Source organism: Zingiber officinale, chromosome 5A (genome assembly GCF_018446385.1).
Source record: "Zingiber officinale cultivar Zhangliang chromosome 5A, Zo_v1.1, whole genome shotgun sequence".
Lineage (NCBI taxonomy): Eukaryota > Viridiplantae > Streptophyta > Magnoliopsida > Zingiberales > Zingiberaceae > Zingiber > Zingiber officinale.
In genome coordinates, this window is record NC_055994.1 from 6,324,707 (window position 1) to 6,338,815 (window position 14,109).

General features: G+C 34.5%; 1 protein-coding gene across 1 annotated transcript; it reads right to left on the reverse strand.

The window, feature by feature from the left end:
* Positions 1-1,750: 1,750 nt before the first annotated feature.
* On the reverse strand, positions 1,751-9,123 carry LOC121979382 (guanylate-binding protein 4-like). Its single transcript, XM_042531377.1, has 17 exons — positions 8,784-9,123; positions 7,718-7,820; positions 6,930-6,999; positions 6,807-6,845; positions 6,539-6,656; positions 6,416-6,473; positions 6,215-6,279; positions 6,096-6,102; positions 5,955-6,015; positions 5,457-5,516; positions 5,333-5,352; positions 5,099-5,164; positions 4,085-4,252; positions 3,691-3,948; positions 2,773-2,985; positions 2,279-2,550; positions 1,751-2,183 (listed from the first exon to the last, which is right to left on the reverse strand). The coding sequence occupies exons 1-17, from the start codon at positions 8,879-8,881 to the stop codon at positions 2,039-2,041; spliced, it is 1,821 nt and encodes a 606-aa protein (XP_042387311.1). The 5' UTR covers positions 8,882-9,123; the 3' UTR covers positions 1,751-2,038.
* Positions 9,124-14,109: the final 4,986 nt, after the last annotated feature.

A 14,109-nucleotide genomic window follows, 5' to 3' on the forward strand; every position in this document is an offset into this window, starting at 1 on the left:
AAAATGATATGAAATTAATTTCTATATATCAAATATCAATTTGACAAAAATATATTGAGAGCAATAAATTTTTAAACATAAATATATTTGAAAAAATAATTCATATTCAAAAAATCACTGCTCTCAATATATTAGGTTAAATTAATATTTTATATTATTTTTACAATAAGAAGAATTAGACAAACACATAGGAACTGATTTCATGTCATTTTGAGCTCTCTAGGTCTATCAATCGATTTTGACCAAAATTAGTTGATAGATATAGAGACCTCGAAATTACATAAACCAGTTCATATATGTTTATCTAGTTCTTCTTATTGTAAAAATAATATCAAACATCAATTTAAACTAATATATTGAGAGTAGTGATTTTTTGAACACGAATTAATTTTTTGAACATATTCATGTTTAAAAAATTACCGCTCTTAATATATTTTGTTAAATTGATGTTTGATGTCATAGATATAATTATAATAACTATAAGAACTCGTAGAATTTAGTTTCATCAGTTCATTTAAAATGATATTAAATATCAATTTGATCAAATATATTGAGAGCAATGTTTTTTTAAACACGAATATATTTGAAAAACTAATTCATGTTTAAAAAATCAGTACTATCAATATATCGACTCAAATTGGTATTTAATAGTATTTTTACAATAAAAAGAACTAGACGAACATATAAGAATTGATTTTATATCATTCTGAGATCTCTAGACCCATCAACTAATTTTGACCAAAATTGACTATAGATTTTTTGAATAGAAAGAAATTGATTTGACTGACAAAATTAGTCGACTGATTTTTTTTTCCAATTGAATTGATTTGAGAACGAGGGTAAAATGGAAAGTGGGTACATGATTTGATAATTTTAAAACTATGGTACATGATTTGGATATTTTAGAAACTTATCTATTCGGTTCGATAAAAAAAAATGAAAAAGTAAACATTTCAAAGTGCTTAAATATATACCAGCCCTCGGGATATGGTACAACGACATGATATCTAGGATGTTACCTAGGTACCCATAATTCAATCTCCAATTATGATGAATTTATAAAAAATTTTCCTCTAAACACAGTGCACAACCAAAGGATGAGTTTATCATTTTACTTATTTATTTTTAAATATATACCAACCTAATTTCCTCGAATCAACTGCCTCTAGAATTAAAATTGAATATTTAGATTATTAAAAAATAAAAATAAATAGATACATCAGGTAATAAATAAAGTAATTTTGATAAAAAAAATATATATTATATAAAATTTAAAATATATAATATTAATTTTTAAAAATATATATTTAAATGTAAAGCAATATAGAAATATTATAAATTTTGAGTTTGACAATTTTTTAAGAATATAAATGGACATAAAATTGGAGATAATTTTAATCAAAATTAACAAATTAAGATAACCGAGTTAAAAATTCTTATTTTTTTAATTATGACTTTTTTTCTTTATCCAGTATATTCATATTGTGCTAAAATATAATTTTATATACAAATGTTCAAATAATTTTGTTTTCACATAGCAACATAATGCAACGTTCCCATTTACCTTACAAAATTATTCTTATGTTTGATAATCAAACATTACTGTTTGCAATAATACAACTTATACACATTTAAAAATTAATCTCTAAAATATTCATCTTATCTGAAATTTGAACTCTTATTCTCTTACTGCTACGCTGAATGCTTTATCACTCGTATCCATTATTTGAGTCTCAAAAGACACTAAATATAATACTTCAGACATTAATTATGGGTAGTTAATGAATAATTAAGATTACAAAGCATCATTGTTTCGGTGAACATGTTCTTCTAGTTTATTTGGTACAATTAAGGATTAAAATGACAACTCAAACACCCATATGACAAGCAATTTGCACCACACTGAGGAACATCTATAGAACACTATGAAGCTTTAAGATTGTATCTCTAAATTGCATCTCCAGAAACAATGTCCCCTCCTTGATGAATGTACCAGATTCGTCTGGTTAAGCAAGCTCAGTCCATTTGGAGTGTGCATTTAGTCCGATCTTCGATGGTTGGAGCCACTTTCATCGCGGCTATTGTACAATGGCAACACCCAACCAGAGCCATGCTTCATCCTACCAAAACAGCGCCAGTATAGGAGCAGTGCCAGAAGCAATACACCAATTGGAATTGCCCATCTGAAAATGATCGATTAAAAAGGTTGCATTTGATTTAACAGGCAAATGATTCATGTTTGTTGAGACGGTATCGAATAGAAATGCCTGAAACTTGCCTGTCCAAGTCGAGAATAGGACTATAGACTATAGTCTCCCATGTAGAGATAATGGCGTGCCAAGCAGGGTTGTAGTATAGTGATTCTGATGACCAGAACAACCTTGTGTATGTTTCTAAGAAAATAAACATTATCCAACCAGCAAGCTCGAACAATATAAACTTGACGATGAACCGGCCCACTATCGCCACAATGAGTGAGAAAGCCACCAACAAGTTACAAAGTCTCTGATTGTAATCTTTGATGAAGAGGGATTGAGCTTTGCTTAGCATCTGAAGAAAAGTCGACAAGTTGAGAAAAATATATTCAATGGAATCACTGATAACTTTGTCATCTGAAGGGGATAGGACCAAGAAAGAGTAATGATATACCAACTGATTTGTCTTTTTTTTTTCTTTTTAAACTTTTTGCAGTGAAACAAGTTACTAATTGCAACTAATGCGTCTCAAATTTTATTGTAAACTTCAATAAAAATTGATGGGTTGAAATCTAACCTTTGTCATCTTCTTCTTATACATTTCTTTCGAAGGTCCAATGCACTCTCTTTCAAAAGTTTGATTGCAGCGAAGGAAACCATTGTTAAATTTTGCCATGGAAGGGAGTCTCATAACTTGAAGACTGTCCATTTTATCCTCACACTTTGTGTATTGAGCTTCACACAATTTTGATGACCGATGTTCATTTATAAGAATCAATGTTCTCAAAACCTGGTAATGGCCATTACAAAAGTGAATATAAAAAATTATTATAGTAAACATGAGAAACATCAAGATTAAATTTCAATATGCGTAGGAGAGACATTTCACGATAATCAATTTTCTATGCATAACCAATATCGGCCACCAGAAAACAAAAAATGGAGAGCAGTATCATAATCTATCTTATTAAGTGAAAATTTACTTCACACTAAATGCATGCTAGGCAACTTACCCATTGGCTAAGTTCGCTAGTAGCATGCTTAAGTTTTTTTTTTTAGTTGGCTAGTTGACATGCTAACACGCAGCCATCAGACAGGATTGTCCAGAAGACCAATGTATATGTTTGCACTAAAATAAATTCAACAGGTTACTACATGAATAGATAGAACCATATACTGAAATACGTCATCAACTCCTATCGAATGACTAATTAGGGCAAAATTCAAGCAAAAAGATTTGTGATTCTAGGCTTCTAGTGACTGTTAATTGACACTTCTTTTGAACTGTCTATTTGAAATGAACTAGATCAGGAGGCCCATAAAATTGTCATGATTTTGTTGTATATGTTTTACCTAATTAGGGCAAATTCAAGCAAAAAGATTTGTGATTCTGGGCTTCTAGTGACTGTTAACTGACACTTCTTTTGAACTGTCTGTTTGAATTGAACTAGATCACTAGGCCCATAGAATTGCCATAATTTTGTTATATGTTTACCTTGTTTATTTCATCGTCGAGTTTCAAAATTGATTGTTCAGCGTGATTCCGACCAAAATGTTGATGATCAAACAACTTTTTTGCTTCGAACTTTGATTCTTCATGAACCTCCTGCAGCCTTTTTTCTTCTACCGGTAGTTGCAAACTGTCCATATGCCTACCGTACAGTTTCAAGCAACGTTCTAGAATTACCTTATTGAATGCTTCAACAATAGAACCTGTGGATGGAATTTCTCCCTTATTCAATGCTTCAAGAATCTGTCAAGAAACCAAGGTATTAGAATTTTTCAAACATGACTTTGCTTGTGTTTCAAAAAGCATCGCAGTTTAGCCAACACAAATTATCCAATCATAAAAACAGTATCATACATATAATAAGTTCCTGAAAAACCACCTGCTCCAGGAAATCTACAAAATCATTTCCATTTAGAAATTTTCCCTGGACAAGCTTTGGGCGAATGATTGATGCAACAAGTTGTTTCAACTGCTCCCTCTTTTTCACATACAATTGATCCAATTCATTGTCCTTCAAATCGCAAAGTTTAGTCCTTTGGAGATGAGGCTGCCAACAATTTCATAACCTTTATAACCATGAAATTGAAATATAACATGATTTGACTTAGATGCACATACTTTTATAACCCAGTGTTGAGAGCATGATATAGTTACGAGATGAGCAATACAAATAAAATAACACAAAATCAGCTCAATATTTTGAACTCTCAATCAATTAATCAACCAGCGAATAACCACACAGGTCCAAACTATTATGGAAACACAACATGATCATGAAAATTTCATAATGCATCAGATATAACAGAGAGTACACCTTCAGCTAGAAGATACTACCTAATTTGTGTTGAAAAATTCAAATCTTTCTAGTAAGTTAGAAATAAGTAGTTGCAAACATAAAAATGAATTTTGAAAATGAGATTGATAGCAGCAGGTATGTGAATCGGGAAACATATTTATCAAAGTTACCTTATTGCAAAAATGAAATTCTGAGTTCAGTTCTGACCAACAATACACTACTAAGTTAGATGACTCATCGCTTACACAGCTACAAAAGGAAAATTGGAAAAAATATGATATTTCAATAAATCGTATTGCCAATCCTCATGTGATTGGCCACTCTGATGAACACAGATTTAAGCACATTTGAAAGAGGTGTTTTTTATTGTTTAATATGTCAACAACGGCAAGATCAAGCCAAACAAATAGGTGATTGCAATAAAACAAACTTCGCATTAATCCATAGCCAAACCAAGTGTAATGCGCATGATATTTCATGTAAAAATGAAGAACTATGTTGACACGGCAAAGAAAAGTGTAAACTTGGATATGTTCACCATTCATATAAAAAACAGTTGTGCCAGTGATAGGTCATGGAAACTTAATAATAGATTACCTGTGGTAAGCTAAAAGCAGTGTTATTATCACCCATTATCTTCAACGATTCTCGAATTTGATTTACCTGATTGACCACATGAAAATGGAGGGTAAAGATGAATGAGTCCATCAACCACTTGATTAGGGGAAAGAAAGTGCCAACAGAAAAGCCAGAAACATGGAAAACTGAGGTAAAAGGAGACAAAACATGCTCGTTCATGTAAATTTGACTTCATCCTTTGAATTACAATACCTGATCAATATTTCTGTTACCTGAAAATCAAGAAATAACTCGAAGATAAATTATTAAGATAACTTGTAGTTTCATTTGAATATCAAACACACACCAATGAAGTCACAAGTAAGAATTGACTGACCACTGCTATTTGGTACATGCTGGAGGGCTTCATTCACCATTTCTTGTACTGACTTTCCTTCTGTATAATTGAAATAAAAACATGTTTGCTAAAATATTGAATGATATAAGAGACATTGCCACAGCTGTGGAAGTTAAAGAAAGGAAAAATTATAATACAGACATAAAAGGGAAAAATTATGACAAAGTTGACATATATGGTAGTGCAATGACAATACAATAGTCAATGATTAACTTCACATTAAATACTAAAATAAGAAATAAACCATAAACTATGGCCAACTATTCATCATATTTGTATTTCCAATTAATGCAGGAAACCTCACTTTGCTCTCTTCTAAAATCATAATCAGCACAAAGCTGCAAGTAGGATAAGTATGATTATGCAAACATTATGTGAACAACTTAATATATTATCATTAGTAGTATGGAAGGATAAGTATAACTTCACATTTTTTTTTTTATTAGTAGTATGGAAGGATATATAAAGAAAACTTACGCAAGAAATCTCGTTGGATAAGCCACAAGAGTTTAGCAGGCTCAAAAGCAACATCCTGCCCCTGTATTATAAGGCACCACCGTGAAAAACTACAAGAAATATCTCCTCCAAAGCATAGGATAGTAAGTAACAATATAGTACCTTTACCCTTTTCTCCAAACAATCAACCAGTTGGAAAAAGAAGCAGCAGTCAGGAATGGAAAACCAATAATTTTCAATAAACTTTAAAATTTTCTATTTAACATAATCCAGAAGCAGACCTTCCGTAAAACTCTTCTGCAATTTCAACAGCAAATGATAACCGAGATATATCAGCCTCACGAATCTATAACAGGAGCCACCAAAACAAAAGAGTGAAACTGGATTACATGTAAAAAGGAATCAAATGAATCTAGTGCAGATTGCAAAGTTATTAGTCCCCATTATAGACTGATGAAATTTCCAATAGGCTGGGAACAAACCGTCTCAGGAAGATTATAAATAAGCACAGAGCTGATAATTGTAGCCAGAGCAAAGATTCTGCAGAAATCAAACAAATAATTAAATATATGACTTGTATTTGACGGAGAAAATATGCTAATTACCTATCATCATAAACATTTGATTTCCCCACACTTTCAAATCCTTCTGTATCAACGTACAAGACAGATATTTTTCTTCCATCAAAATCCATTTCAACTGGCGTACCCCAAACCCATATTCCTACAAAGAATAGTTAATGAGGGATATTATTATATCTTGGAAGAAACGAGAGAACTCATGTGGATAAAGTGATTGAGACTATCATAAGACATCAAAAAGTAGCTTGCTGACACTTGAGAGACAAATATAAGACCATTAGTATTTATGCACCTTTGGTTTTAGTGTCTCGCATATGCCCTACACCAAAACCTGCACATGACAGTTGCAGAATAAAATAACCTTAGTCTTCAGTTATTAACAAAATAACCAAATGAGAAACAATAGAAAATGCACCTTCGTCACAAGAGAGAGATAGAAGTTGGTTGAGAAGAAAGGATTTGCCAGAACGATACGGACCAATAACCTGAGATGGTTCTAGTTAGAAAAATGTGAGAAATGAGAGAGAGAGAGAGAGAGTTTACATTCTTAAGATCATATCCATATTCAGAGAGTGTGAATTATCCATGGCACAGTAAAGGTAAATGATTGTGGGAGCGTACTAGGAGAGTGAATAAAATGATAGGCTTATACTGCAAAATTCTCTTGAGTGAGAAATATAGTCCAAAAAAGTCAAAACTTGATGGGTACAAACTAGTGGAGATGAAATTATATTGACATGACAAGCTAGACCAGATTGGTGCAGTCCAAGCAGCTGGGAAAATGACACAAATTGAAAAGAGAACAATTATTCTATAAAAACAGAGTTTGTTTAAGAAGAAAATAGTGACTGCAATCACACGTCACGATGTGATCAGATGGATGATCTTCCATCTTTTAGGAAAGATACATGAATATACACCATTATGTTTCAAGAATTAATACATTTTCATTTCCATCGTGAACTTACTCAAATCCTTAATGTAATTTGTTTCCTGACAATAATGAATAGCAAAATTAATTAAATATGGAGCAACAATGATTAAAGCTATTGCATCCATGATTCGAATGGGTAAATATGAGCCGCCAAGAATTAGTAAATTAATCACAAACTAGGAGTTAAAACAAAAAATAATATGAACCTTAGTTTCTACCTTCCTTTTTATGAATTTTCATTTCAATTTCGTATTTAAGTTGCAACTAACCACAACAGAAGCTATAGGATTTGTAATTTTTTTAATTGCCTCCAAGCCCTCTCTTGCAATACGAAGCTTTGTATGCTCAGAATCTGGTTCCACGATAGGAAACCTGCATAATCAACATAAAGCTATGACTCCAAAGATAAAGAAAAAGCTTTGACTAAATCAACCACGATAAAACTGTAAAATTATTTCCAAAAAAATCATCGAGTATGTCAGTATTTATTACAAATGGTAAAAGTGCCAGAAATAGTTGGGCTTGCCACTTGATATTATATCTCTTTTAGAAGTCCCATAGAATATTTATCTGTCTGTGAGCTCTATGAAACTGCAAGACAAAATAAGCCTGGGGATCAAACAAAAACTCAAATGATGAAGAGAGTCATCAAATCATTCCACAGCTTGAGGAACATGCCATAGAAGATAAGTCCCACCCACAATGGGGTTGCACTGCATGGAAGTTGCTGAAAACAATCAAACTCTAGTCCTTTGAACTATACTAGCAAGTATAGAAAGACAAGAAGAATACCAAAAGTTTAGGAGTGTGGGTGATGCAGGTATTCTAAAACGAAATCCTTCAGCCAAGTTGGGTGGAGAATGAGAGGACAAAACAATTAAGCTTTTTTGAGAGAGATAACACACTGCTAATGATAATACAGTATACGGCCAAGTTATCCTCTGGGAATGGAACTGCAGGACGTTCTCATGTTGGAGTGGCCAGAACTATATTCCAGATGGGCAATTAACAAGCGCACAGGTGCAGGGTGTCATCTTTACTAATTCTGTTTGATTTGCTAGCAAGAGAAGGAATGAACTTTCTGATTCAAATGAATAAGGAGGGCTACATAATCGACCAAAGAAGAGATCTCCCACATGGCCCCTTACGTAATGTATTTAGAAATTAGACACAATCATTGCCGTTGTCATATAGCACAGTAAAGAATGTCCTAAGTAATCGAAGTTGCGACTGTAAACCTTTCCCTTCCGTTCAATCTCATGCGCACGAACAACCCAATGAATCGAAAAACAATAAAAGCAAAGAAAAAAAAACAGCAAAAGAGATCAAACTTACGTTCGACGGAGATCGACAGGGTCATCAGTAGTGCCGCATGACAAAGACCAGCCAAAGATCACCAGCCAGAACGCTACAACCCGCAAGCAAGACCCCATCTTTCTGCACCTCCTACCTTCTCATCCCGAACCGGTCAAGCAAATCCCCCCGCGGTCCCAGATCCGAGGAGCAGCCTACAATAGCAACTGCACGAAGAGAGATTTCCACCGGCTACAAGATAGGCATTGCTTCCTCTGCTCAGCTCGGAGATCGCCAGAGGGGAAATAGCAACCGCAGGGAGAAGGAATCCAAATCTTGGTCTTCGGGTTTTCTTCGGAGAGATGGATGCAGGGAAGAAACAGTCGCGTCGAGATTTGAACCGTTATAAAGTTTGACACATTGCCACTGGTATTGGAAGAACTGGAAAGATCCAACGGCCAGTATAACTTCCATTTCTGGGATGGACGGCCGTGCGCACACGAGGTCAATGTCTTATTTAAATTGCGATAATTACACTCCTTTAGGGTCCACTGATGATTAAGGAGATTAATATACACTTTTTGATGATGATAATAATAATAATAATAATAATAATAATAATAATAATAATAATAATAATAAAAAAGACGTCACGTAGCATGGAGATCAAATTGAACACTCAAAAGTCTCCATCAGCTACAACATGAAACTTGATAATGTTTAAAGAAAATATATAGTTAATTACATATTATATATCACTTATTACTCTTTCAATCTTTGTTTAATTCTTTGTGATAAAGTCTTCTTAGCTGCTATATTTGACATTGTTTTTGAATGACATCTTTCAATGATTATCGGAATGATATTTTTAATGATTTATCATTTTCTTTGTCAAATATATTTTATTGATTAACATATTTAATACCTCTGTAATATGGAATTACCTCTACCACGAATTGACTTGACGGTCGGATCTGGGACTATTTCTCTGATTTCATTTTGGACCGTTTAAAGTACAACCAACAGTTGTGATCAAAACCCTACTCTCCATCTCACTCGCTATATAATCTGTGTCCCTCGTCGTTCGTAGATTCGTCCATTTCCGCCACTGTTCGACTACCCTCATGGCGTCTGTCGCCGCCCGATTAGAGCTATAAATGAACCAAGTATTCGTAAGTAAGTTTGGTGTTCGACTTGGTAAGAGCTTGTTTATGCTCGTTCAATATATATAAGATTAATTAAACAAACAAACTTGCACAACTCGTTAAGCTAAACAAACAAATTTGAACACATATGTGTTCAGCTTGTTAATGTTCGTGAACAACGTTCATGAACAATATTCATGAACCATATTCTTTAATAAAACTCTTTTCAATATGCTAAATAAATAATAAAATAAATAAATAAATAAATTTAAATTATCAAGCTAACCAATCAAACAACTAAAAGTTTCAAATAATCAAACAACCTTGAATTGAGAGCTTGATAATATCTAAATGAACCAAGCTCAAGCCAAGTTTGAATCAAACTCAAGCCAAGCTTGAATTGAGAGCTTGATAACTTTTAAATGAACCAAGCTCAAGCCAAACTTCAAACAAGCTTAAGCTCATAAAAAATAAATCAAGCCAAGTTTGAACACAGATTTCAAAAGCTTGGATCATTTTAAGCTCGACTCGACTCGACTTGATTATCTTATCAAATAAGCTTAAATATCTCAAAGCTCGACTCGACTCAGCTTGTTTACAACCCTACGCCCGACCACTCGTCACAGTGCAACCCCTCGAGGGTGATATGACCACCGATTCGACTGCCACTGCCCCTCTACTTGACATCCAATTTATCGAAGAACACTCGTCAGTCCTACACCATCTCCAAGCGCGTTGGCTACCAGACGTCCATCGAGTCCTAGGGAACCTGCTGTGACATCTAACGTATCCCTCGTGTTCTTGGCGGAGGCACCCACTGCGCTGGCGAGGGTGCATTTGGCAACATGTGCCATGGTGGTCGTATGTATGTAAAAGAGAATTACCGAGATTGATTGGATCAAATCACTAAATTAAATCAAAATAATATTAGGATTATTCTAATAATTCTATTATAATTATTAGAATAATTCTATTATAATCATTAGAATAATTCTCAGAATACTTCTTAGAATTATTCTGTAATTTATTAATTAGTTAATTGACCGAGCACCTTTTTAACCATTATATATTGTATTATGTTTAGGACAATCATCAATAGAAAATAATAAGTTCTATTATTGTTCTCGTATTCTTTCCTTCTTCCTATTCTTCTTCTTTCATGATATCAGAGTCATCTCTCTTTTTTTTTCTTCCCTCAACTTTTTGAGACAGAGATCTAATAAAAGACAAGCTCTTGATTAAAAGTCTTCTCTCTTGCTATATCTGTGCACCTTAAGCTTACACTATAGTCGTTTCTTGCTATATAAGGTAGTTTTTTATCTCTCGTTTCGTGCTTTTTTTTTTCGAATTTGCTCCATGCTTTTTGAAATTATTCCACTGTTTACTTAGCTTTTCTTTCTCTCTCATACATTTCCTTTTCTTTTGTCTTTTGCACTTCTGCGCAACGTGAAGCTTCGGCCTGCCTTATATTTTGCTTCTTGTCTTTGATTTTCTACTATTATTTTTATAATGTCAGAACTTTCTTCTCCATCATCTACCACAGAAATAAATTTTATGACACAACTCTCTTCTTTATCCCTAAATGTTATGTCTTATTTAGACATCAAACTCAACAATGATAATTATATGATTTGGAAGATACAATTTATTTCGCTACTTCGTGTTCATGATTTACTCGGAATTGTTGATGGTATCTCTCTTAAACCGCAAGAAAATGATTTAAACTTTATTATATGGACACTACAACAAAAACTGCAAACGACAACACCCCTACGACAACGATTTTAAGAGAAAGCGTTGCGTATTTGCTCAAAGACAACGGTTTTTGCCAAAACCGTTGTCTTTGAACTCCCCATTAAATATAAAAGACAACGGTTTTAGCAAAACTGTTGTTATTGAGCGATTTTTTTTAAAACGACAACACTTTTTACAACGGTTTTATAAACCGTTGTCTTTATCCGCGTTTTTAGCGGCTACGACAACAGTTTTGAAAAAATCGTTGTAATTGAATTTGGTCTTTTTTTCCCCTCGCGCGCAGTTTTGTTTTCCCTCTCTCTGAATATTTTTCGGCGCCATGTTTTCCCCTTCGCGTTCCTAAACCCTAAGCCATTTTTCTTTCCCTCTCCCCATACAATCTCTTCACACCATCCTGCCGACCGCTGGATCTTCCTCCACGACAGTGTGCTCTCCTCTCTCTCTCACTCTCACCCTCACTCTTGATTTGTCTACCTTTGCCTCCTAAAGGTTCGAGACAGGCCATGTCCTTGGTGTGCTCCTTGCATCTTCCCCTCTTCTGGAGCAAGCCTGGACCCGCTGCCTGCGTGCCAATGCAGGTAGCGCCAGCTTCGTCATCGACAAGAGCGACGACGCAGTCTTCATCGCCTTCTCTAGGGCGCAAGCCGCCGCTTCGCCGTCTGGCCTTGGAAGAGGGTTCTTTGAACCTGTTTCCCTATATAGTAGCACGCACAAGCTCTTCGCGCTGCTAGGAAGAGGCGAAGAGGACAGCGGCGGGAAGCCGCAGCCCGTGCTCCTCCAGGTCAGCGCCCTCCGCTTGTTTATGAGCTTGTAAATAAGTAGAACGTGGGTTGGCTGGCGGTTAAAGCAAAGAAGATCCTCATCCTCTCTCTTGTTTGATCCCTCTCTCTGGCGGAGAAGAAATAAATGGTGGACCAAATCGATCTTGATTGGCCTTGCAGCCTTCCCTTTGTCCTTCTCCTCCTCCTCCTCCTCCTTTCCTGCTCTCTCTCCCAACTCGCTTCGTTGTGTCACTCCGAATCATTTTGGAAAAACTCTGGCTTGGGATCGATCCATGATGGAGCACCGATTGCTTCGATGGATGATGGCCCTAATCTTGCGGTGGCGTCGCCTATCGAGGTCAGGTAAAGTTTTGATTTTTCCTGGTGCTTTGCTTCCCGTGGTTGGAATTTGGTGGAAATTGTAGGCGAGAATTGTTGGATTTTGTCGAAATTGTGCGCATCCTTTCATGTAGATATCCTTGGAGAAGTTGCTTTTTTTATGCCGACGGAGTTTTCCAATTTAGTATTTTCTTTTCTTTTCCTTTTGAAAAAAAATCGCCATTTCTTCTTTTTTAGTTCAATTTAGCAGCTTTTGCTGCCGCTACAGGCTTTGGTTGTTCCTTGATGTATCAGAATAATTCATAGATTGGAGAAGAATATGAAAACATACGTCTATTTCGCATGTAAGCAAGCTTCTTCTGCAGGGTCTATAGTAGACTGCAAAGGCATATGGATTTTAGCCATGGCATCCTTGTTTATTGTTGTTTCTGTTCATGTCTATAGAACTACAGCAGAGTCAGAGATGTATATTTCTACATTATATGCTCCAAGAAGACTGTCCATTTTCTAACAAAGAGAGTCAACAAGTTTTACTCAAAATAGGCTAATTTTTCCATGCCTAGAGAAGGCAACAGAATCTTTGATGTCAAAGTCAGTCTTACATTAAGAAGATTATGAAAAGATGACAAATGATCCAAGTTTGATATGCTTTCCACCATAAAATTAGCATGTGACCTCTTCTATACTCCTTTTGTTGTTTAGTCAGTATTAAGATAAGAAGTTCTGATTTTAATTCATTAATCATGGTCATGTATACCATTAACCAGCTCTCCTGAATTTTAAAAAACTTAGATTTTAATAAGATGTGCATCTAATTGGATTTTCTTTAAGGTAATAATGTGATCCTATGTTTCTCAAGGGCATAAGTTGATGTCTATTAATATCATAATAACATGTTATCTTGTCTAGGTAGATTTGTGATTGTTTCTTTTATTGCTATTGTTAGCTGCTAATATCAGATACTTAAAACAAGTCGGCAGTAGAAGTTCCTTAAATAAAGTTTCTTTAAATATATTTTGAACTTTCAAATTACTTTCTTGAAGAATTTGATTCCAGTAGCTGACTGTAGAGTTTTTTCACAGGTAACCAAACAACATAATGAAGATTGTAAACGTCTCTTAAGACTAATAGGTGTGCCTACTATTGAGGTAAACTAGTCCACTTTCACTTATTGAATTCTTTATCCTTGCTACAAGAATTTGAACTAACAATGATACAATTTTACTTTCTCTTGCAAACATTTCCTAAAGCTGCATGCAATTGCTTAATATACAAGTATTGTATCTCTTATTTTAGAAGCTAAACTCATCTTTCTGATCTAAAGGCACCCTATGAAGAAGAAGCTCAATGTGCAGCTCTTTGCAAAAG